The 27,184-nt window shown below is 32.3% G+C and overlaps 2 protein-coding genes across 5 annotated transcripts in view; one reads left to right on the top strand and one right to left on the bottom strand.

Moving 5' to 3' along the window:
- LOC132924017 (uncharacterized) overlaps window positions 1-27,184 on the top strand; it is a 153,643-nt gene that overhangs the window by 68,894 nt on the left and 57,565 nt on the right. The window contains exon 2 of one of the 3 annotated variants that reach the window (XM_060988077.1): window positions 10,101-10,204. The exons of the other annotated variants lie outside the window; for them this stretch is intronic. Within the exon in view, the coding sequence (XP_060844060.1) occupies window positions 10,147-10,204 (58 nt within the window). The 5' untranslated portion in view covers window positions 10,101-10,146. The remainder of the gene's footprint in view (window positions 1-10,100; window positions 10,205-27,184) is intronic. 3 annotated transcript variants of the gene reach the window in all.
- LOC132924004 (uncharacterized) lies at window positions 1,446-16,063 on the bottom strand. 2 transcript variants are annotated; one of them, XM_060988067.1, is made up of 4 exons: window positions 15,985-16,063; window positions 4,309-4,666; window positions 4,116-4,254; window positions 1,446-2,911 (listed from the first exon to the last, which is right to left on the bottom strand). In XM_060988067.1, exons 2-4 carry the CDS (start codon window positions 4,581-4,583, stop codon window positions 2,507-2,509), a joined length of 819 nt encoding a protein of 272 aa, XP_060844050.1. In that variant the 5' UTR covers window positions 4,584-4,666; window positions 15,985-16,063; the 3' UTR covers window positions 1,446-2,506. The 2 variants fall into 2 exon arrangements, with proteins under 2 accessions (XP_060844050.1, XP_060844043.1); XM_060988060.1 differs by having other exon boundaries at window positions 4,116-4,666.

Here is a 27,184-nt window from a genome sequence, read left to right on the forward strand (position 1 = left end):
AACAATAGGTGAAAAAACACTGCATGATAAAAATTTAACTTATTAAGTATCTACACATTCACAAAAAAAAGTATAGTTAGGACAGTTAGGTTATCACATAATTATTAATTTGATAATGTACTTATATAGTTGAATAACTTTAATACAAATTAACTAGCAACAAAATTAAAAAAGAATTTATGACAAAGAGTTATTTTTATATTTATATAAACATAAAATGGTCATTATAAACGATGAAATTATTTTAATCAATTTTTTTTATTTAGTTTGAATGAGCTTAAATTAAGAATTATGAGCAATACTCATTTCTCATGCTGTTGTTCTCATGTATTAGTGTATTCAAATATTTATGATACATATATATTTATGCAAATGATCTAAGAGTTAATTTGACTATAAGTAATTTATTCATAGTCATTGTTTAACCGTAGTAGTAAATTATATAAGGCATTATTATTATAATTGTAAAAATTAAAATTAGAATAGTAGGAATTTAAATTCTTAATGTTAGATTTATATTTTGTTAGTATTGAAGTATTAATGAATTCAATATTTATAGTAATAAAGCTATACCGCAGCTTGTAGGAATTAAGCAAGTGCATGTCACAAATACATCATACAATGAAGTTATTCTAAGCATAGTATATGTAGATAGATCAAAGTTACTAGAAATTAAATGCCAATAAAGCTAGGTAATTATTTAGAAACCTTTAATTGTATAATGATTACAAGTTAGCAACTAAGGTAAAATTGTCTATTTATCTAAAGATAATGAAGTTGATCGCTTAGTAAAATTAGCATAATATGTATCTTATATAGTAATAAAATATTTGTAATTAATAAACGTTTTAATCGCAAAACAAAATAGTATAATAAATTATTGACTATACGATGTCTACATCTGTTTTAGATCCGATTTCCCGTTACCAAAGTTCAGACTAAATGACAGTATAAACATATTATTATTATTATTATGTTATTGTACGGTTAAATGGTACATAGTAACGAGTAACAAAAGTATAATATTATGGCTTTATCACAATAAACTGTCAAATAAAAATATTGATTTCAAAACCTCACTACAATTGTAAAATATTTTAATCTATCACCTTAAAAGGATTTCTAATCTGGAATATTTACGGTTTAAACGTCAATATATCTTACTTTTTTTCGTATTCATTTTGTGTCGTTTTCTTTAAAACCGATCTGAATTTGTAAAAGTTACCATTTGTGAAGTGTTTTCATTCAATAATGAGATATATACAATTTTGAGACAAACAAAATATAAGAAGTGTTCTAAATTTAAGAAAAAGCAATGCAAGACAATTAAGCAGTTCCTCAGTAGGTTTTAAATCTTAAATGTTATTAGTATTTGTACAGAAAAGAACAAATGGAAAGGATAGAAAAAAATGTTGATTCAAAGGAGAATTAAAAAATGCGCTAAATGAACATTTTATAAATCCAAAATATTGTATAAATAACGTGGATGAAAAATAATATTGTATTTTATTATATCCAATATATCATATTTGAAAACAAAATTTATCCACGAAAATCTACGAGACTGACATAATATTTAATTATATTATACACAATGCTACAGTGTTTGATAAAACGAGTGCCGGATCTACGAGGGAGAGGATTCCTTGTCTCGGACGCCATTCGTACAGGGCCAACTACCTCAACGCGTGTAATTTAAAAAAATGAAAGAAAACCATAAGAAACCAAACGAAAAACTATAAGACGAATAAAAAATATGAACAGTTCATGATTTAATAGTTACAGTCCGGTTGTATATTAATGTTGTACCTGCTATGCATCAAGTTTAAAATAATATTATTTTACACAAGAGAACAAGATATTATAATAAAAAAAAATTAAAAATGCACGAAGAATCAATTATGATGATGCTACAAACGATTTCGCTGCAAAGAAGAAGGCCAACGAAATAAGTTTTTAAAATATTTCTGTACGCGCATTATTATTTTGTATTTTTTTTTTTTATATTAAATACCGTAAAAACTTTTAAATTCAGTTTGTGTTCATATTTTTAATTACAAGACATTCCGTTTGCGTGAACAATAAAGTATCTACGTTGAGTTTAAAAAAAAGAAAATAAAAACCGAAATTTTGGGTAAAAAAGACTATTGATGCCAATAAATTGAGAAAATAATTTTTTTACACTTCCGGTCAATAATGTCCTGGATCCGGCACTCGATGTTCGACTCTTATTGGTGTCTAATTTACGTTTTATACAATAATATTAGAAGTGCACGACAAATAACACTTAACGGATAATCTTAAATATAATATATTATTATAATATTATCATATTGTATCGAAATGTATTGGTTCGATCGCGGGTGGGACGAGTTGCTGACGACTTCTGTTCTTCGGTTTCGCACACGTAATGCGCAAAATGTAATGATTGTAAAATATTATATTATTATGGTCGTCCGCGTTGATTGGTTTGTTGGACGACCAGCGAAGCGGCTGCCGGCGACGACTAAGCGGTAGTGGCGGCTGCCGGCGTGGTCTGGTCCACCGATGAAGCGGCGGCCGCAGCGGTGGACGAACCGCTCATCAGAGAGACTATGTTATCGGTGGAGGCCGCCGCTGGGGTGGCCGGTGGCGTGGGCGCGGGCGTAGTGGTGCGGTTGGTGGACGTGGCCGTACCGTAGTACTGGGTGGCCTGGTCCAAAGCGGTCTGTATGATGGCTGGTACGCACGGATTGGTGTCCCAGAACGCCGTGCTGCAGCCCAGCACGTCGAAACACGTATACCGGATGGGCGTGTTGGCCGGGGCGCAGCACGACAGAATGGCCCACACGCACCGGGACGGTTCCTTGCCCTTTTCCGTGCCGCCGGTAACGATGCTCACTTCTTCGACGTCGTCGTCCGGATTCGGTCCCTGTGGGCACATCACATAATCGTATAAGCCATAAGGTTAAAGGTTCATACCGCCATCGCGATACACGCGATTCAAACGATCGGAAGACTGTGAATAGGTTAGGTTGACTATATGACTGTTGGTCGAACTTATTGGTAAACGATAAAAAATATCGATGAATAAAAGTATAGACATTGCGAGGGCTGTACTTAGGGTAAAAAGTTTGAATAAATTATTTTTTTTTCTAAATTAAATAAAATAATTACTTCAATAAAATTATATACAAATCAAATAGAAGCGTGTAGATAAAAAATATACAAAACCGGTTACGGTGGTGAAATGTAGTCCTTTAATGGTGATTTGCGATAAGATTGCATTGTATTGGATAACGTTGGTAACGCAGATGAATGAAATAGTCACAACATTTCTATGCAACATAGCAGTATAAGGTAGGAATAATATTATTGTTTATTTAACCCATTAGTTATATTTGATTAAATTTTCCTTTTCGGTGTTTCTTTAATAAACGCTGCTTGACGCGATGTCCTTGGATATTTTGGCTTAGAATCGTAAAAATTTGGTTAAAAAATCTTCTACACGAAGTTGCCTCATTTGATCATGCTAAGATTTAAAATATTTAATATCGTATCGTAATACTTTAAATTAATTTTTGCAAACTACGACGCACTTATATATTTCTATAATAATAAATAATTTTACTGTAATATTATTTTCGTTTTTGTGATCTAAACGTTATTTTAAGAAAAGAGTAAATATTATTGCGATGAGATTATTATTTACTAGTGGTGAACTATCTTCTATTAATCTATTATAGTATGATACTATAGTCTATTAACAAGACAATATTTCTACGTACGCTCACATCACTAATAGGTACTTACAATTTTTACTCACATTCCAAGCATATTTATTTCATTAGATATACTTCGATACTATATTATATTTAAATATAGGTAATCCTATCAGTTTATAGGTTATATAATAAATATATTAAATATTATTTTTTTAAAAATATTTTTGGTATTCTCATACTAATCGCTTTGATTGCTTATTATTTTTAAGCTAAATCACCTAGAAAAAAAATAATTGGAAAATAAAGTTAATACAGTTTCTATTTTGGTGGACATTATAACAACTCTGGTCTCTTCAGAAACGTCTCTAGGTGCATAGGTTTTAAGTGTATACGAATGTGGCCACTGCTTACGTCGTCGTCGACGTCGTCGTCGTCTCCGCCACTGTCGCCGTCCGCCGGCATCGTCCCGTTGGCCGTGCAATTCGACCTGGTCTTGACGACGATCACTAGCACGTCGTTGGGCCGCTTGCCACCCCTCGGCGGCACGAACCTGGTAGGGACATAATAATAAGGAATCACCCACGACAGATGTTGCAACTCGTACCTAGGGCGCGGCGCCTGGTATCCCGTGGCCGCCAGCGGGCTGAACGGCGCCGGTCGCTGGGCCAGCTGGCCGGTGACGGACTGGAAGTCGGTGGGGCTGAGCAGCACGAACGGGGACTGCTGTTGCAGCGGCTGTTCGACGCCGTTCTGGAACAGCCTGGCGAAACCGGTGCGCAGCTCGTTGCTGAACGACGTGCTCGTCAGCCCGACGTTGGAGTGGGCGCCCCGCATGGACAGCAAGACGCACGCAATGGCCACGAACCACATCATCCGCATTGTGGTGCCGCAGTTACAGCGATGACGACGGAGCTGGTGATGCGCGGTCTCCAAATGTACGGTGCTCGGAGTGTTGGACGGTTCTACGACGGAACACCAACAGAAAACGTGAAAAAAATCATGGTTAACGTTTTACGGTCTACGACGGTTTTCGTAAGTGTGGCGTGATAAACCGAACGAAATGTCGTTTAGGGCAACCCGAAAAAAAAAATACAAACAAACACGTGAACCGACCCTTAGTCCGATAAACTGGCGGTCGGTGGCTATATTAAGCAGTCGAAACATATTATTCATCGGGAAACGTTCACACACCAAAACCGCGAGTAAGTATAATATACCATATATAGCTAAACAGTGTGGCGAACAAATAATTATTTTCTAGCGTATAGAATGTCCTGCGGCTGGCGAAGGCGCACTAGCCGCCACTATAGTGTTTAACTCGGACTCCAATAAAAGTTCAATTATCGTGTACGTATTTGCTATAAATCGATTTTGTATTATGTTATTACGGTTATTTTGATAAATAACCTGCAATAAAATACTCGATTCGTGATTGCCGCCGTATTATTGCCAACGACTATTTTACTAATCATAATAACTTTAAACAGCACGTGTTTATGGTGGCACATTTTAAACTGCATCAAAACATATTATACACCGTGTTACACATCGCACAAAAAGTCAAGAAAAATTTTTGTCACCATCAGATATCACACAGCGTTTTTGATAAATAGTCAATTGTAAATCGAATAAAAACTTGTAGATTTAATTAAGATTTTATATTTCTAAAGTTGATCAAGTGTGGCTTTTTAACATTTCACCTTTCCGTGAACAAAAAAACCAACGAATCTGTTGTTCGAGCTTTCAAAAACACCCAACATTTTTTCGCGCAGCAGGTACATTACACACATTCGCATCATTTTTAGCTGACTGTGTTGTATCTCAATAGAATATCAACAAGTGCTTGATCTTAAGTGGTTTCTAATATTGGTCGTGTAATTTTGGACACGGTCGCAAGAAGAACGAAACGAAATATTAATTGATAAACGTAGTATTTGTGTACAGACGATCGAAGGCGATGGGTCGGTGGAATCGTAGGGTTTAAAACCGCCTAACACCGTTCACGTTTTTCCTTCAAATGTCAATGCGTCAAAAATAAGATTCCTGAGAAATCGCTCAGAATTCCACGTTTTCTATATGCTTTAATTTGTTTGCCCGTGTGACGTTAGAAAATAAAAGCTGTCTGCGCCTATTCGTTGTTATTCCCGTGACGGACGACGACATGACAAGTGTCGTAAAATTACACGTCGGGGAAAAAAAAATAATTGTCGTCCGAAACAAATCCCCGGACCAACTCGACTAAACCCCGGATCACCACCATCACCGTCACTAGTGTCTTGTTGGCCGTTCTTAAAGGGTCGAGAAACTGTCGAAAGGTTTAACCCTTTAATCTTTGAGAATATTGTTTGTCGACTGTCCGGACCCGACAAGTATTGTACACACACACACACACACGCGCAAAACGGTTAAAACGTCTTCGTTAGGGCCGAACAAAAGCGTCGCGCGCGCGTTCACACGACAAGTGACGATAATATGGCACCACTTTTGTCGCGTGTACAACGACAATAATATAATAACGACCTCACTACGTCGTCGTCGTCGTCCCACTCGTGAGAGTCTTTTGTGCGCACAGCTCATCTGTACCGGACGCTTAATCTCCCGCAATATCGCGCTTAGGCCCTTCGTTATCCTTTACGATACGCCACGTATATCGCACCTGCAAAACAAACAATGTGGGTCGACTTAAAACCGATCGATCCGGTCGCCGTGGTTAGTCGAGGCTTACCCCCGTCCCCGTGACACCAGAACGCGATAAAACCTATGATAATATCACGTGATGCGTGTCAGTAGTTGGAAACGGGCGGCGGACCATAACTACAGCTCCAATCACACGTCACGCGGGCATTACGCGCGTTAGCCGTGATGTTAGTACACATCAGGATTTCAGTGTGCGCCAAATCGATGCTAATGGCGCGCCGGGGAATTCGTAAAAAACGTATTTTTTTTTTTTTTTTTTACACACTCGCGGGAAAACACCTCGTGATTTTTTTCCCGTCGCCGATCATTCCCGCAAGTGTCGAATTACGGCGGCGGCGGTGGCGGGGTGGTGACAAATTGACTGTATAAACGCTCCCCCCCGTGCAGTGTGGCGCCCGGATCGAACCGCGTCAACTGTCGTCCGCAATTACGGTGCAGTGATGTGTCGCTCGCGCGCTATATTGAGCGTAAAATCGGATTCAAAAGCCGTCGTGCCCACACACGTAACGCCCGGCCGTCCGTCGTTAATCATCCCGAACGGCCTGCCGCGATAAATGCCATCGATTGCACCGCGCCGTGAACCCGGTTTACCGGTAAACGCGACGTCCACGTCATTAGAAGCGACTTCTCGATCTGTCGACGCGCTATATATATAGTCTAATTATTGCTAACGACATATTTCCGTTATCGAACGTTCGACATTTGCGATCCATAATCCGTCCCACTACCACGTATTATACGTACATCTACCCGAATATATTATCGTATAATAATATTGTCGTCCCTGAACCCCTCGACTTCCGGTTATGCGTGAAAATTAATATATGTTATTCTTTTACATAAACTTCGTGAAATATAAAAACAAAATTAGCAAGACAGAATGAAACAAATTTAAACTTATCTTTTTTGCAATGAGTTCATTGGTAATTTTTATATTTAAACTATAACGAGAAAGTGACCCAGTTCTATCACATTTTAACTTACATGTACCACTAAAAATATATTATTGTTGTTTTTGTTTTTTTTTTCCGAAATTTATGAATAGTGATTAGTGAGATTTGTATTTTATATTTTATGATTCGTTGTAAAGTGAAATTTTTTTTTCTGGGCGAATTTCGGACCTGATGACTTTATACCTTCAAATCATTCACTACACACTCCCTCGTTCGTTCACTTTCCAATTATTAGCCTCATTTTGTTCATTTTTTAAACTTTTGTGAGTTTATTAAATTTATCATTGGTGTAATAGTATTGATGTTGAAGTATTTTCAATTTTATTTAGCATATAACGAACGTCTGTTTAATTTTACCGTTAAATCACATGATAAAATTCTTGAAGAAAATCTCTTTGAACAAATTTAAAATGTCATGTTTTATTATATTTTGTAATTTAATACTTGTTTATGTATAAATGAAATTATTAATAAAAACCTTTTGAACGGGTAGACTTCAAATAGTCAACCGATAATTGCAATTAAAACTGGTAAACGTTTAATGAAATAATCGTTCCTTGGTTTTTAACATAAAGGTCTGAACTGTAAAAACTGAAAATATTAATACAACACAAGTATGATTTAAGGCTTCTTGTTAAATAAAATATAATTTGTTTCGTAAAATTTGAATATTATACGTCGGTAATGTCATCAAAATACAAAATTGATAATAATCTACTTACATAGGTAATTTATGTTTTGTTTTTAATGTTGGTAATATATTTCTAAATACTGTTGTTGTTATAATATTAAAAGTCTTATTTAATGTAATATCAATATTGAAATTTATCATCATTTTGGGAGGTTCAACAAACAATATGCATACTTTGTAATTTTTAACGATGAAAAATAAAATAATAAATGGATTTCGAGCTCATACTATTATATTATAATACATCGTTCGATATCTTAAATGCCTAATATGGGCTTAAATCGGTATCTCTATTATTATAGTTTGGGTAAAATAAACATTAGCTGGCAACGAGCCATCAAGGTCGTGTGACTGGAAACGGGGACGGACGCGATATCCGTCGTCAACCGCGATACGCGTCAGCGGCAGTTGTTAGGAGGGTTGGAACGGCGGCGAATAGACTTAAAATCCACCGAGAAATCCATACGACATTTAAGTCTCGGGAACGATCTAGTATATACTACAACTATACAGTGTAAAAATACATACACACACACACACACGTGTATATTATAACTAATGTCTAATGGATCTTGTGATTTTTGGCCCGAGAAAATGGGTGCGCAGTATAGTAATGCATCCCCGAGGCCGACGGTACAGAAGCGCCAATACATGTAGTACTGCACTGTACGGTCTATGCGTCTATATACCGTTGTATAATTTGTCTAAAAGCTTTTTCGCCAAATTGAATCATGTGGAAGACGCGAGGAAAATCACGAAATACGTACGTACTTGCACCTACTTGTATTCTTCGCATATAACATCATCTCTCCGGTCACCGACTCGACAGTCAACGTATTACACATATTATGCGTATTTTATAACGTGTCATTTCATAGTAGTAACTAGTATTAGTATTGTATAGTAGTAGCAGTAGAAGTAGGTAGTAATAGTACCAAAGAATTTTATGTCCCATTCGAATGTCCCGAGAATACAAAAAAGTCGCTATTTAAGAGGACGCCAAAACCACAGATGTCTAACCTAACCTGTCGTCTCCGTCTTACAAACGTACAGTATATTGAATATTAGAGTTCAGCCAAACGAATAATATATTGTTAATTTTAATATTACAGTGAATTAACTAATTATCAAATTTAAGTGTAAAAACATTGTCTATTGTGTTTTGTTGACACTTTAATTTTCAACGAGTCACGAGCGTTTAAAAATAGTAGTGATTTATGTAGTTATAACTAAGTAACTATACAATAAAAAGAGATATTAATAAAAACTTGCAATAATAGATTAATTCACTCTAAAATCAACTTAACAATAAAAAAAATGGTGTGCTGAACTAAAATTGTCCATGAACGACGTTTGTTAGACAGAGATAATAACACATATGTGGCATCCTGCAGACATTTGATATAGTTCTCATTGATTGATACTTTTAAATAAGTCTCTAGATGTTGATGGGGTGTATTTTGAAATCGTGATCGATTTAAATGCTCGACTATCAAAAAAATTAACTGCCGTGAAAAAATTAATTTTTATAACTATATACACAGTGTTTTGTATGGACATTTCCAAGATAACAGTTTTAATAAAAATATTGATTTTCCTGTACACGATATTATTAGGTAGATTTAAAAAGAAATAAAATTATGACCCTTCGCTGGGACATATCGTAATGTACGTGGTATATATATATATATATATTGAAATATAGTGTTACGTACGCTCACACATTCGTAATCGCACACTTCTATTATTCATACATTTCGCGTACCATCATGTCAAATGTATAGCAGCGTGACTGGATGCTTTTTTATTTTCCACCCCGGCAAACACGTTTTAGAATATTGTATGCATCGTAGTGACAATTACTATGAATTGCAACCAATCGGTGGCACCAACTCTGTGACAAACGTGCTCGGCCAATATAGTATTATAGCCATAATATATTATTATTGTGTACTATAACTGTGTAAAATAATAATAAACACCAAATGATTTTCTTCTCCAGATCAACCATTTTTTTTTTTTTTTAATGTATTTGTGTTTGTTTGTTTACCAAAGTTCTTCCATACACTGTACGGAGTTGAAGGGATCGCCAAAATAAATAATGGAATCCTCGGCAATACTTCAGTTGCATTACCTACTTTTCAGAATTAGAAGACTAGGTACGTTTGCTACTACTCATCTTTATTTTTTCTTTTCATCTCTCTATACTTCTTTGGATAACACGCGATGTCTTTTACTTGTTATATTACTTATATATTATTATATTGTTATTTATATATTATATTGCTATATATGACACACTCACTCACGAACAACGCGATATGCCAGTTGGCGACTAAATTTTTATATTTTTGCTTGAGCCGGATCTTATTGCTATCGTTTATTAATTACTATCATTATTTATTTGTTTATTTAATCCTTAAAAATTTGGTTTTCTAAAAAAAAAAAATGTTTGTGGCATGATGATTGGCACGATTGACAAATATTTAAACTTAACCTAAAGTATGTCGAAGGTCGAAAACTTAATGTAATTTAAAGCAGACGCGACAAAAACATTTCGCTGTAGTCCAAAACCTTCTCAACAACTTAATTTGTTTTACAAAATGGTAATGATTACCCGTGCATCGTTTGCCGTACTTAAGATAATTTATCACGGCAATAACTTTGTTTCTAACACATTTCCGTTGATAGTCGTCACACTCACGAGGGATACGGCGAATTTTGTTTATACAAAACTCTTCCGTCATCGAAACCTGATGAAATCGTCACAAACTCATATTAAGTTATGAAAAACGCAGACGTTTTAAATATATTTTATTAAATGACTAATCGTTATATTAGATTATGTCAATGGATGAATACGAAATACCTAACTATTGACAAATTTCCATAAGGAATTTCATGGAAAATCTGCTGCAGCTGTTTGTCATAACGTAAAAGTATGTTGTTCTATTTTAATATAATTACTGTTATTATTATAATATTATTGTTGTTGTTAATATTATATGACAAAATGTTTTTAAAAAATAAATGAAATACCTACCGAAATACTTTTGATAATTTAGTTAAGTAATTTTCACCTATACGAGAAATTAAAACTAGATGAAGTACATATTGCGTAAGAATTCGATTTACAACATTGTTTTCGAAACAATTGCATGAATATCATAAAAATTATATATTTTCTAGCATTTGAAACTATAGGTTTAATTATTACTTGTTATTACTACATTTTATAAGAGGAATGTATGTTTTCGGAACGGCTTATACTTTTTTCATGTATGCCAATTAATTTGTTAATTTTTTTTCTATTTAATGGCTTGCGTAAAATAAAAATACGCTTGGATGCATTGCAACGGATTCGTAATTATTTGCATGTATTGCACTGCGCAAAAATAAAAGAAGAATTAGTAATAACCGTATGCGGGCCATTACCGTGGACGCGGTATACCTACAACAGCGGTGTGGGAATATCTTCGAGTGTTCGCGCGCCTAAAAACCGTGACCGATATTTCGCGGGACGATCGAATAATTAATATTTTACCCGACAATTCTGTAACATAATAATTGCCAACGGCTGTTTTGCCCAGACTCGACGTCGTGGTGATCAAAACAATAACATTTTCCCGCTCATCCGTTGGTCTCTTGTGGTCCGTTCGCGAAAGATCGAGATCACGGTCGCGGGCAATTCACACGGCGCGTGTATTGTGGGCACGCACCGTGACGGAATAGTCGACCTTGCCGGTGTGTTTGACAGACAAACCGTGGAGAGATGCCTGTGACTTGCAAGACCCGTGCGTGCGTGTCCATGGCCGGGTTGTCGGGGGAGGGTAGGAGAATGTGCGCGTACAGGGAGGAGAGACGAATTCAATTAACCTAATATTAATTATTAAGCAACAGCAACAATGTGGTCTCACTGCAGTGGCACACGAACCATTTACCGATCGTTAAAATAGACTAGGTTAAGTGCAGACACATCTCGACGTTTCCCCATATAGATTATTATGCATTAATTTTCTGAAATGTGTATTATCGTTGCGGTATTTAGCGGGTGGTACTCGAAAAACTATTTTCCTATAATTACCTACACGACATTACACACACACACACACACATGCATGTACCGTGGCGCATTGATTATATTATATAAAATTAAATTTTACGAAAAACAATAATAAACGCAACGAAAAAAATGTATAATGCACATGCTCATTAAATATGTAAAATAGAAAATCACGAATTATGTTATGAATTATTCAAGATCGACTTTCAACTTTTAATCTATGTGCGATTGACCGGCAGGTGGCATCTATTAATAATAGATCGCGATCGAGAAAACTTTCGACTAGGAAAATGGTTTATCGAGCGTCGTCCATTATGTGTACCTCATTAATAGTATCCTCCTCAGAACGTTTAAACGTATACATAATAACATAATATAACCTAACCTATGTGTATTGTATATATATACCAATACGTAAAGTGTATCTCTAGGGAACACCTTCGCCGTCCGATGTATTGACTAGTAAAACTGCAGGTTTTGGTGGTTGGCGGTTTTTCTGGATCCCTAGGGATGGCACAGGTGTTTGTGCAACATAAGTAATAATAAAAAAAAAAAAGTTCTGTTACCGGAGCTAAAATCACACTGTATAGAAACATTGAAACGTTGCGTTCTTCGTTTTTAAAATGAAAAAAAAAATGTTTTGAAAAACACAAATACCTTTTCCAATAAAAATAATATTTTTTTGTGATCAAACTATCGTCTTATTGTATATAATATATACGGTATTTGGAGAGCGTGTACATCATAGTTTCGGTATACAAATCGCTTACAAAAATTAAGTTCATCACGTGCGCTTAGATGTAAAAATAAATTTAATTTCGACGACAATGATTTAGTGGTCCGTCAGTAATGACATTACGATAACGATCGGAAGCTGTGAGTGAGTACTAATATATTCGTATTTATCATATTATATTGTAATGTTGGAATAAACGGTTGTCGGCAAAGAAATAGATCAGCCGATGACGAACTGTTCGTTATTGCAGTCTGCACAAATAAAAAAACCAAACGGAGTTATGAGAAGTTTTTATCCGCAATCGTGAGAGGAAGAAACGGTATATAGTGGGTAGTGTGCAATCCGACGGTAGTTAATTTACACTGGGAAGTGGAAATTGACAAAAGTAAGTGCGTTGTAATGGTATACGTCTTACAAATAAATAAGAGCAAAACGATTGTGAAAAAAAAAAACGATTTCTCGACACGTACTGACGGAAAAAAACAAACCGATTCAACTATCCGACGAATCTTCTCCAGTCGCCGTTGTCTCCGGTTTTAGATATCAATCAGACTTCAACAGCCGGTATAGTCATGTACGGGTCGGCGTGGTGGCAGACACTGCGTCCGGTTATCCCCGTAACGACCGGGAGGCCAATTACCGGACATAAAAAATATTTGCAGTTCCGAATCCGGTTAAATTATTTATCGTCCGGCTGCGGCGAAGGGTCAGGGGTGTCGGGTGCAGGAGAGACGAGCACGCACGCCGAATAAATTCGCGTCCAATGGGCCACGAGCGTGCACGTTATATTATTATTATTATTATTACGGGGGTCTTCTCGGGGACTCGAAAAATATAAAACAAAAATATACACTGGTATAATTTACGATCGGCGGGGCAGAGGGTCTGGAAATTTCTCACGCCACTGTAAAATATTAACCATATAGTCTTCTCTCTCACTCTCTCTCTGCAGACCGCGTGAATTATGAAAACGCCCAGCGTTATGAAACAATACGTTATATATTACGTTCGGCTGCTGTGAACCGACGGGAGGTATAAAATTTGTTAAATCGCACGCACATTTTTATTCGTAATAATAACGATAATAATATAATATAAATCCGCTATAGTGGCTATCGGGACAGCCGCATTATACAATGTTTAATTATGCTGAAGCAGTCCGATACACGATTAAATCACACTTAGGTACTTGAATTTATTTTATACGCCAGTAAAAATGAAAATTATATTAATTATATTTATACACACACGACGATACATGTGTTTGATTTGATTCAGGATCAAGAATTCTATTACAGTGGATTTTGTGATATACGAGTGTATGGAAATTAAATTAAACGAATTAATCGAATAAGTTCACTAATTCAATTTGGTTGTTTTTAAATATTTATGTCACGGATTCTATTAAATACTTAATAAATAAAAATAGCGTTTCAATTAATCGATGATTGGTACGGCCTAGGTAATAATAAGCTGTAATGAAAACTTGAGGTAAAATAATAAAATTGTTAGCTCAGTTACTATTTAAATTCATGTGAACTACTATTGAACAAGTGAAGTTCAAATAAAAAAGCTTTCAGAACTTTGCTTTTGTTTTATTCTAACCAAGAAAATATCTTACTTTTATTTCGAACAAAACTATCGATGACTAAATTAAGTATTTAGAATTTTTTTTTAGAAATCATTATTCTTGTCCTTATAACATTTTAATATTTTATTTTTTTTTAAATTTCTTCTACCCTTTTGAAGCGCAAAAAATAGAATTGTATTAAACTTATAAACACAGATTAAATTGTAAGAGGTTTTGAACTATGACGTGTCAAGATTTTTTTTCATCAATCATTTAGCAAAAAACCACTTTACAAATAACGTAAAAAGTACTAGTCGCTGTAATAATATATTACTGCAGGCTTGAGAAAATTACATGTCTATGATGTAGGAATTGAATAACTCAATTAACAATTAATTAATTGAACCGGGTCTGTAAAATATTAACACCGCAACTAATGGGTTTTACTTCTTGATATCCATGGTTAATCTTTAACACATTATTTATTTTATTTGATATGTGCTTACAGTTTGGTATTGTTATCTTTTCTGAACGAATCGATCGTTTTCACGAATTTGTATTTAAAAATATAATATTCATGTTTACAAGCAATTAAAATAATTATATTTTGGATTTAGTTTCACGAAAAATATTTATAATTTCATTTCACTGTCACAGTTCTTGAGTTTACCTTCAATTACTTCTTGTGTAACGAATTACACACCTATTTATTATTCGTTTTATGTTACTATAAATTATTCTGTACATTACTTACTTTTATAATTAACAGAAAAAAATATTTTTTTTGTTTACTTTCAATTTAACTAGATATTATAAATTAAACTGTTTACACAGTAAAGAAAAAATGTATAAAGATAACAATTTCGTACACAAATGAAAATACCGTAATTATTAAAGAAGAATATTTTAATAAAAATAAAATATAATATTTATTTTTGAAAATTTAATTTTTTTTATTTGATTGATTTAAAACTCTTGTTTTAATGCAACTATTAACCTTGCCTAACTTTTTAATTCAAAAACTTTTATAAACAATTTTCATGTATTGTACAGAAAATTATATTCTGAATTAATAACAAAATAAAAAATAAAACATGTAACGTATAATATTTGAATAAATTATAAATCAAAATATACATTTTCCGACAGTATCGGAATACTTTCCTAGAACTATTTTATCTGGTTTGTTGTAATATTACATAATCAAAACAATTCTAAAATTGGTTTTATATTTTATATTATGATGTTATTTAAAATTTATCATAACTTATTTTGCGTTCATACGGGAAAGTCAAAACATTATACCACTTTTCAATCTATTTTACAATTTGATATCACAACAGCTGAGAAAATTGAAATAATAATCTGGAAATCAATAGAAATTTAACTCTGCAGCAACTACGTATGCTACTAAGTATAGTAACTATGAACACATTTATTTTATCCACTTACATAGCACATGCTCACAATTTAGCAACGAATACACACTAATGCTATGCTAACAACAATGATATAACGATAAAATAATAAGACAATAATTTTAATAAAAATATAGTTGAATTTTACTTACGGTTATGTCAACGGAATTCACAGGCAATATACAGACACTTTAAGCACACAAAACGTACTGACCAATGGTTGAAAAACGCGACACGTCCCGGGTTCCCAGGTACTGCCGATTGCCCTTGAATGTCTGCAGTGGACCATGCACCGTGGTGAATCGGGTCTTCGAGTTTCCGGGGGTCATTAATGATAATAATAATATGTCCTCAATGAGAAAACAAAAATTAATCATGCCGCGAAAAACTTCCGATCACGGTAGGGTGACAAATTCCGGCTGTGTATAGTAACGGGATTATCGTCGGATATGTCGCATGACAAATCACGGGGTTATTATTATTGTTATTATTGTAGATCTGTGCACCTTTTTTTTCATCATTATTATCTATTAACCCGGAAAATTTTTAATAAAATTAGCCGGTACGCATAATGTCGTTCAAGATTACAAACGTTTTGGCGAGAAGGTCGGCGTTAGAGCGGTAGCTTTTAAGTTTTCACCGTCGACGATAATAATATCGTTTAGATACTTTTTATAATTACGCGGGTTCCAATGGTAATAACAAATAACACTAATAACTAATAATAAGTCTATGCGCCATGAGGGTTCGTTGCGTTACCTGCGGAATACGACTCATCGTAGATCACGTAGAAAAACTCTCGTACACGACTTTTAAAATAAAATAATAATTCATTGTAAATAATAAATGATCACTGCGATTATTTACTTGAAGAATATTTCAGATAAAAATAAAAACGTCAGAATGATACTATGGGATACTATTATAGAATACGGAAAGCATTCACCCACCAACCCTCATACACACATACACACACACATGACACATACACATTTAAATATATTATTATACTAGTGAATAGTTAACATATATTTGCTTATACTATGTATTATTGCGTTACGTAGAGTTCGTTAAGCGCATTTAAATATTTACGGACTGTTAAGTCATGTATATGTATGCCAGTGGTGATTCTGCGACGAGTCCCAATAAAAGTACATCGTTACAATGGCATACTTCGTGTCTTCGTACCTGTTTGGTTTAGATAAAGCCAAGAACAGTGTGCTAAATAAAAGATTAGCCTGCAAATGTGTTTTCAGTCTTTTTTAGAGGGATCTCTATCAAACGCTGTAAAGGCACGTTGCTTTAAGATGCAATGAATTCGCCGGATTACGTAAAAACATACAATATACATATGGATATAATATATGAATACAAATATAATATTATTATATTCATTTCGTTTTTATTAATTTTTTTTTTTTTTTGAGCAAACGATAATATATTTTAAAATAAAACTTTACGCGTTTTAGATCAACATTTTATCTATACTTACAACTACTGTTTATCGATAGATGTTTGATAATACGGGAGAAAAAATAAATGAATAAATAAAAGATGAAAAAAGTCTCCAACTAAATTGTAGGTAGGTACATTTTTCTTTTTTTTAACATAGCAAGAACAACTTATTTATACATTTTGAAAACAATAACAGACTAAATCGATATCTGTTTGTATCAACGAAGGGAGGAATATCTTTTGTCAAACGCACGCGCAAAGTCCGATATTTATTGTAATAAATGTAATGCCGTCTACAGCGGACTTTACGAGTTTTACTGCATGTATTACATTTATTTTAAAAAAAAAATCGTGTTTCCCCGCGTAAACCAGACAAATTCGCACTCGTATCGATTATTGATCACGGGAAAATACCAGTTATTGTGACGTGCGCAGAAAAAAATTTGGTATACCTAAAATGTTTTTTTTAAATACAAACATTGATATACTTAACAAAATTAACATTAAAATTGAATGAGTAAATAACCGTACAAAAACCCAAGTATTTCGGGGGGTTTTTGAACACCCAAAACACCCCCCTGTGTACGTGCCTGGACATCGCCGATTTTCGTGGACCTGTTTTTTTTTTTTATCGTACCGAAAACGGCGCGTGATCGTTTTGCCATTTTTAATAGCGCACCGCATTGAACTCATCGCTATTAATTCGACTTACACTCCCGTCTGACAGCGGGTACGAAAGTTTAGAGACGTCATGCATACACAGCGATATTATAATATTATTATTATTATTATTATTGTACGTACCGCCGCCGTACGCCGTTGCGGTATTGATAAAACCTTCCGTGTTATATCACGACAAAAGTGGTTAACAATAAACTTTTATCGTATACACACCTCCGCCCCCCCCCCCCTCGCGTAATAATTTATTTTTTGTTTTTTAATAAACGTTGAAAATATAAAGTTCGATGTTTACATTCTGAAGGGCTAATATAACATTGTTACATAATATATAAAATATGTACGGCGGCGACGACGACGGGATAATCCATTGTGTACGCGGTCAAGACTGCGCATAATACACGATGATACCCTTACACGAGCTCGGCCACGCGATAAACGAGTCGTAAAACCTTTTGTGGGGCGTTTCGTCCGCCGTTGCTATTTTGGATTTATCAAAAATATTACACACGCGCGCGCGTATTAAAACGATATCCGCACAGGCCGCGATGGCTCGTCGTCGCCGCCGCCGCCGCTTAGATTCGCACTCGAATTATTTATTCGCGCGAGTTCGTAAATATTTTTCGTCTACGTCTGGTCGTGTGTGTGTGTTTTTCGTTTTATATATTATATATATATATATATCAACCGTTTATTTATTTCGTTTTTGTCGCCATTTTCGGGACACGGATACGTCCCCGAGTAACCGCCAAAAGCCGGTGTGTGTGTGTGGTTCTCGTATATTATATGTTCTTGTAACTTATTTTAAAAACAACAACGAATTTCACACTTATACTCTATGGCGATAATCGTATTTACCAAAGACAAATATTTATACCCACAAGTGTGTGTTTAAAATTAAAACGAAAAAAGTTATTGTCGTTGCCGACTTACGTTATTATTTCAAATTGAGTTGATGAGAAATATTGTTGGTATTACTATTTACTACCTAGTTTGGTACCACTCAACAATAATAACTCAAACATCGATTTGTGTATCGCTGTCTCTTTGCTCGGGCGACAACCGTCTTGATAACCATTTGTTTTAATTATTATTATTATTATTTGTCTAACAATGAAAACATAACATAAAATTTAATTCAACTCGACTTATACTTCAACTATATACCGTTTTATATACACTATAAATTAATGGTATTATAGCGGGCTATAGCTATAAACTCTAAGTTTTTATTAAAACTAAACACATAAGAAGTAGCCGATAGTTACAGAAACATAATATTACATTACCGCAATAATTATACATAATATTTAGTAGCTAAATTTTCGTATTACGCAAATATTTTTATTTTTATTTATAATATATATTTATAAAACTATAATAAAATAATAGTGATATTATATTGAATCATATTTTAAATGATCATGTTCAATTTAAAACAGATTACTGACTGGAACTCATACACATCACTACATCAGCGAGTTAAAAATATATTTTAATAATATATGTAAATGTATTAGTATATTTCAATGTAACTTATCCATAGAGTACAATATAGCAACTAAAGAAACATAATTAAATCATTTACTAAATGTTTATAATAACTCTTCCACGACCATCGTATATTTGGATATTACTATAAAGTAAATAAACAGTAGATGATAAACAATATACTTATTCAACTGAAATAACACCTTTTTATATTTTATATATCTGCGCTGTAATATTTACATTAAAAATCTCTATGGTGTTTTTGTATTTCATTCATCACAATTTTAATAGATATAAATTGCGTGTTTAAATCTATTTACTTCTAATTTTCTGCCTTATTTTTCGGGATAATAATAGAATTTATTTGAACATACGAGAAAATTTAAAAACTTAATTAAATTTTTTACGTTTTTATACGCATTATTTTAAAAAGAAATAATAAAAAAAACCTGCATACATGTATCGTTTATTTATTGTTATTGTCTGCTAAACATTTAAAACAAAAACTACACTTTTCATTAAAAATAAATATTATCAGCTATTATTACACCCTTGTTCTTGATTACGCAAATACATTTTATTCAGTATGCACATTCATAAAAAGATTTTTTTAATCGCACTATGACTAATGTACACTATTCTGATTTACTACATTCAAAAATGATATTTTTCTCCTTTTTACTTTTTTTTTATCCCACTGTGTACTTAAAGAGTCTAGTAATTATGTATTTTTGGCATGAGAAGTCAATGTCGACTAATTCCTGGCTGTTCTTGGCAGGATGTAGCAAATGGTGCAGGGGTATCCAGTTTTATAATGATCCTTATATCGTGAGCTTCACTTTCACGGTACGTAAACTTTGTAAATCGTACTTTTAATAGGTTTACTATTGATATTAAAATACACAGTTTTTCAAGGAGGCAACGATTACGTATAATGGTATATAATGTATACTTAGACGAATTGGAGGGTGTATCAGTTGAAATATTTTATGTGAAAATAAATTATTTAAATAAATCTTTTACCTACTTGACCCGTTTGGCAAATAAAACTTTTAGAATAGTTTTGAAGTATCATAAATAATATATTAGTAAATAGATAATTCAGTATCTATAACAGTATTATAATATAGCATATTATATATTATAAGTTTATTCTGAATATTATCAATTCAATTTGAGCAAGTACATTAGAATAAATTACAATAACTTAAGCTATAGTATTGTTTTAGTTTTATAAAAATTAAATATTTTATATTTTATCTATATTTGTACCTATAGTTATATAAAAACTTGTATAAGTATAAAATATAAAATATATTTTCCAAAAATATTCCATTTATTGAATATATACAATGATAAATTTTTTTTTAGTAGAGAATTAAAAAAAAGTATTAAAACTTTATGATTAAAGCAAAAAAAGATGCTTGATGTAATTTTGAAAGACCAATCGATATTTTATTTGACGATGTTATATTTATTGGTATATGAAATTAATAAGTGTTATTTGGCTATTATTAGTCAATAATATTATGTGCGGAATAAATAAGGTGTGGATTCATATTAATATCCAGTTGAACCAAGCAAGGCCGATACGTATTTTTGGTGATGCAAGAAAATTCACTTACGTTTATTATAATTTATAACAACTGATGGAGGCGAAGGAGTTATATCATTGTGCAATCTTGATTACCGTTAGAAATTTCATCGAAGGTGGTGTTTTAATATACTGTGAGTGCGGAGAACCGATTTAGAGATATGATTTTGGTTTCTCCCTTCCTATTTTTAACTGAAGATAGATGAAGAAAAACACATTTTTGTAGTTCCGGTTATTGTTTTCCGACAACGGTCATTTGTCATTAGTTTTTTTTTGTACTCAAAACACAATTATTCATCGATTTAGAAGTTATTAGATTAACAATGTTTATACCTATAGTTCAAGAAGATAAGAAAACTACATTAACATTCGTTTAGAAGTTTAGATAACCACGAAAATACTATAGGAAATAATACGCTTTCATTGAGTTTGATTAAACCGAACAGAATTGTCATATTTAAGTAAAATGATAACATTGTATATATTGAATATGGGTATTAATGTTTATTTGAGAGTACTATCTATACTATGGTAAAATAAATATTATATAATTTGATTAAGGATAAAAAAAACATAATATCAAGTACCTATATATCCAAAAATGTTTAATTATTACATAAATATAATATCGTTTAGTTATATCATATTAACTGTAATTATTATTACATTAAAGATAAAAAAAATTAAACGGAGAAGTAGCTCTGGTATATACTCGTAGAAGATTTCGATTGCATGGACCCCATCCTTGGATAGGTTACTGACTTACTGTAATGGATGTGTTAAATTTGAATTAACAATGCTAATGAAAAAAAGTTCCGACTTCTGAGAGGAGTTAGTGTGTCAGCCTTTATAGTATCTATGAATATTTTATACTTTATTTATATTTTATATTTATATTAGTAATTTATTTTTCCATTAGTAGTAGGATATGATGAACTAAATTGTTTTCAAAAACATCACACAAATTACATCATTAATATTGTATTATAATATTATGTCATATATTATATAGATCAATGTAATATTAACTTATAATTAAATGTGTGCTTTAGAATAATATGAATAGGTTAACGGTATAAATAAGTTAAAACGAATTTAAATATTTTGATAAAATTAATTGTTAGTTATTGAAAAAGTTTTAACTAGATTCAATTTTCTACCTAAAATCTTCATCAATATCGATAATTAAAACATTTAATATATTTTTCCGAAAAAAAAATGAACAATAACGTATATCAACACGTAAAACCAATACAATCATCGTCCGCGTAGAATCTTTAGCTAAATAATCATTCTAAATCAATTAAAATCAATATTTTTGATTAGTTATTTTATATTTTAAATTAATTATTGGAATAAATTACGTCAAAATAAATAGCCAATACCACTAAAAACATTTGCCATTTTTAGAGAATAAATGTTGTTATGTTCCGAGTCTAATTAAATATTCATTGCGTTGATTCCATTTTGAGCTTAAAACGTTTTTTTGGTTAATCCTTGATTGATTCGTATAAAAATTCATTCCTAAAATGTAAATATATTTATTTTTTTATCATAATCCTGTAGCTTGTAATTGAAAAATTAAATAAATAAATAAACATACAGTAGTGCTACATATCACCATAAAATATATAGGACATAGATGTTTACCAAATGTATTGTTAACCGATTGCCTTTAACAAGCATTTTGAATATTTTTGGTATTTTTATAAAAAAACGTTCGATCAAGTCGTAGCATTTATACTTAACATTCAAAGTAGAGCACAGCGATAACATCCATAAAGTTGATATATTTACAAAAAAAAAAAAGGAACAAAACGAATAGTATTCTTATATTTTATCATGCTTTTTATACCGTTTGTTTAGGATAAACATATATCATAAAACGCCCAGCGGTCCAAAAGTATATGTGTGGTGAATTGTTTTTACGAATATATCGTCATAGTAGCATGTATAGTACAATAAAACATCCAATATTATTCTTATACGGTTAAAATACCAAGCGCCGTTCTTTTCGCATAAGTTTTTATATTTTAAGGTATTTAACTTTATTTTATTTATTTATAATTTTTACAATTCTAATTATAGTTTTCAATAAGTTAAACTGATAGTTAATAATTATTAATAGGCGCTAGAGTAACACATTAACGGGGGGGGGAGGTTACCCATTAGTAATTATTTATTATTTAATGACAGTATAGATACTTGGTCCAAAATGGTTTGAAAGGAGCTTGTATATAACTATATAAGTATTTTATGATTTAAGTTAGCGTGTTTAGATATTAAGAGTAGTCATGTTTTCTACCGACTTTTGTAATTTAATAGTTTTCTTGTTGTGTTTATATGTGCCACCTAGGTGAGGTGTCACGCATCAGTTAAGTGTTACTCCTGAGTAACGCGTACTTTGTAATAATAGAAGACGTTTTAATGATGGGTAATGTTCTCACATTCTTTGAGTTATACAGTGAAACTGTAATTTATTTACTTGTTTTCGTTAACTTTTATTTTCCATTCGTTTTAACTAAGATAATAGAAATCTAAGTTCGTACGCATATATAGTACAACTATTTGAAAATCAGAATATCTGGCAAAAAAGACATTTTGTCATCAAAATCTCTTACAGTAGTGTTTAAAGACATGGTCTGATCAGTAACGTAAATATTATGGAGCGTGAGAGTAATCACCGCTATTCATCGTGGAAGCTTTAATTCGGTAATTGGGGACAGAGCAGTGCCTGACACTCATATGGAGAAATTGAGTTCCTCTAGATACGATTTTATTAAAATAGAGTATGATAATAGATGTCAAAATTTTATTTTTAAAAACAGATTAGAAACTTGGTGAAATTCTCGCCTTTAATCCGGGCAAACATCCATTTAATTTTTGTAATTATATTATCAGCCGAAAATAATAATTATAAATTACATAAAAACTTCGTTATTTTGCGAATTATCGAATTGGTTGTACGACAAGTTTAAATACATTTATTAAGGCATATAGAATAATCATAGTCAATAAGTATAAAATAGGCGTATTATAGTTATTTATAAATGATACGTATGTTTCAATGTAGAATATTAATAGCAATGCACATACTACCTAGTGAATTAAATAATTTCAAAAATATTTAAGTATGAAATAATAATTATAAGATTTTAAAACAAATAGGTAATGAAAAATTGATTATTGATAAGCGTGAATCATATAATATCGGCTGCTTTGAGTTAAAGTAATGTCTACAAGAATTTAAAAAAAATATACACAACTCGTAAAACTAGTAACTTTTTTTCATCACTATTTCAACTCAATAACAGTTGAGATACATAGTCATTTCAAAAATATATAACTTAATCAGACATGTGAAACCGAATGGTTTTATAACTGGATTACGCCAGGCCGAGTCTCATCTCATATAAAATATATAAAATGTGCACAGCAGTTGTGCTGGGATATTACAAAGGTGCAAGTTTACAGGAATAAAAGTTTATTTTGTGACTGTCGAGTGTTACCGATAAGACGGTCACCGGTATCGGCATCGCCAAATAGTTTCGATCGTTGAAAACGGCGGTGGTTTTATTAACTATATTATGCGTCATCCCGGGGTCACGAAACTATTATATTTCAATTGAATGATATGACAATATGATCACACGGCAAACATAACTCTACCATTATTGATTGTGTCGAGTAAAATATACTTTACGCGTGTACGACATTTCAACTATATAAGTGATATACTGGTGGATAACCGAATTCGATATTTGCAGATCGCATGATGGGCTATGTGCGAAAAACAACAGTTTTCGAAAATCCCAACTAGATTAATACTCATTAGAGACAACGGCATGACATCGATCGCTCTCCATCAGTGCGCATTATGGTTCGGAAGCCCGGTTTAGAAGAGGGGGAGGTTATCGGCTTTTGTGAATTTCGTAAATTTTTGGTGGCGTCAACGATGGCGATCGAACAGACGAGGGACGTAACGACGTCAATACTAATGAGTCATTCGGACATTATTTATACACCTCTCACGGACGACAGTGCAGGCATGAATGTTGTTGATAGATTTATGTGCAGTACGATTCCTATACGGACACTGTAAATAATAATTATTATTACTCACTTATCTACAATACACGGTGCATTAATATTCCGAATATTCCTATTATCTGTATAGGTAGGCAATTGGTGGTTCCATACGAATGGTTTTACAAAAGGGGAGGTGGAGTAAAATTATTTAAATTCTTAAAATTTAATTGTGTTTTATGCTTCTCGCTGTAATTTTTAATTCACTTTAATTTGGAAAATCTTTGTATGCAACTCTATAATTATTTAATAAATATGACGAAATAAGTGCCATCAACAATTGATTAAACTATAGAAATACTTGTGTGTACCTATATGATATTTTCTAAATGCAACGATCGAATATATTGGACAAATATTACAAAAGCAATGAAAAATATTTTTACAAACTGAAAATGGTTTTTTTTTCAAAAATTATATATTATTGTAAAAATGTTTAAAGTAAATCAAAGTAATCCGTTTTAATGTCACATACAATGGTCTAGAGATTCATAAATATGAGTATCGAGTAGCGAGTGTCCACTTTACTAAACAAAGGGCGTATAATATCAATAATTTCTCATACGAAACAACGGAAACAATAAAAATGTGGAAGTGTTGTAGCTGGTCAATAGTTTTATTATTTTCGTAAGTCTAAGAATAATGTGGACTAAGTTTTTCGTGATATGCGACAAATCCGATTTCATCTTACCTATAAGAATTTAAATCTAGATAATGGTGTCACATGTATACCTACTTTGGTTTTTCGTTGTCATTGGTATTTGCGGTTGACAGCTAGATACTATACATTTTAAGAAGGTTATAACTTCTAAGTAAAGACCGAATTTCTGTGTATCAAATACCTAGAAAACGTGTAATTAAAATTCAAAAATCAGCAAAAATATGCAAAATTAAGTTTTTGTTGTATTAGCATAGCAATAATTAAAGAACAACAACTGTTTCAATTTATTAGGCACTTAAAACCATATTTTAATTACTATTTATTTCATTTAATAATATTTTTGAATACAGCGTAGTAATCTACATAAAAACATATACAATTTAATCTAATTTACGACATTTTATTATGTAAATTTCTTAGTTTGGTGTGTAGACTTTCCTATATAATAGTTACTAGTCTACCAGACCCGCGTTTAATATGGTTCACATGTTCATTATCCTTATTACATTTACATCGTATCACTTAAATTAAATTCTAGACCTAACTACATATTACATTGAGTAAGTGATATAAACTATAAATTAAAATACCATTAATACCAAAATACCTGTATTAATGAGAAATGTGCATTTTTATGAAATACAATTTAAAATTAACGTGCCATTTTGTGAAAAATAAAACTGCAATTAATTAATTAAATTCTCTTGATGTTTGATAACTTGTTTCTATAGGAATTAAAAGTTACGATTACATAGAAATCCGGTATTTAGTTAATAATAATAAAATAAATAAATATATAATATGATATTACTCGTAACTCAAAATGTTCTTCAACTACTCGCATAACCTATAATAACTTTCAACTATCTACAAATAATAGGCAGTAGAAGTCTCATTCACTGTCAAATGATTCGTAAATATTGTGTAACTACACCATCATCCTATATTTATTCTCTGCAGCCCTCCTAGGTGAACTTTTTATGTCTAATTAACTCAAATAAAACTTACGAAATATAAGATTCAAATAAATTATTTTAATTGTATATAGTGTGTATGTGTAACATTCTTGACGTGTCCGTTTGAAATAAAAACAACAACAGTCTCGTACTATTGTAAACAATAAATATTTTGAGTTCGATAACTGTGGTATTTACGTAAAGCTCAAAAATAAACTATAATAATAATGCTCGTGGCGTTTTAAGTGCATATTGAAACAATGAAACATGAATATGGATTACGTACATATACAATTATATACACCGATAGAGACTATTGACTTCGATGTTCGGGCATATTAATGTAGTGTAAAATATTTAAGTTAGCATTCCTCGGGATGATATCAATAACTATTATATACATATGATTATATTAAATGCGTACCTATACA

The sequence above is a fragment of the Rhopalosiphum padi genome, chromosome 1 (assembly GCF_020882245.1).
Source record: "Rhopalosiphum padi isolate XX-2018 chromosome 1, ASM2088224v1, whole genome shotgun sequence".
Taxonomy (NCBI): Eukaryota; Metazoa; Arthropoda; class Insecta; order Hemiptera; family Aphididae; genus Rhopalosiphum; species Rhopalosiphum padi.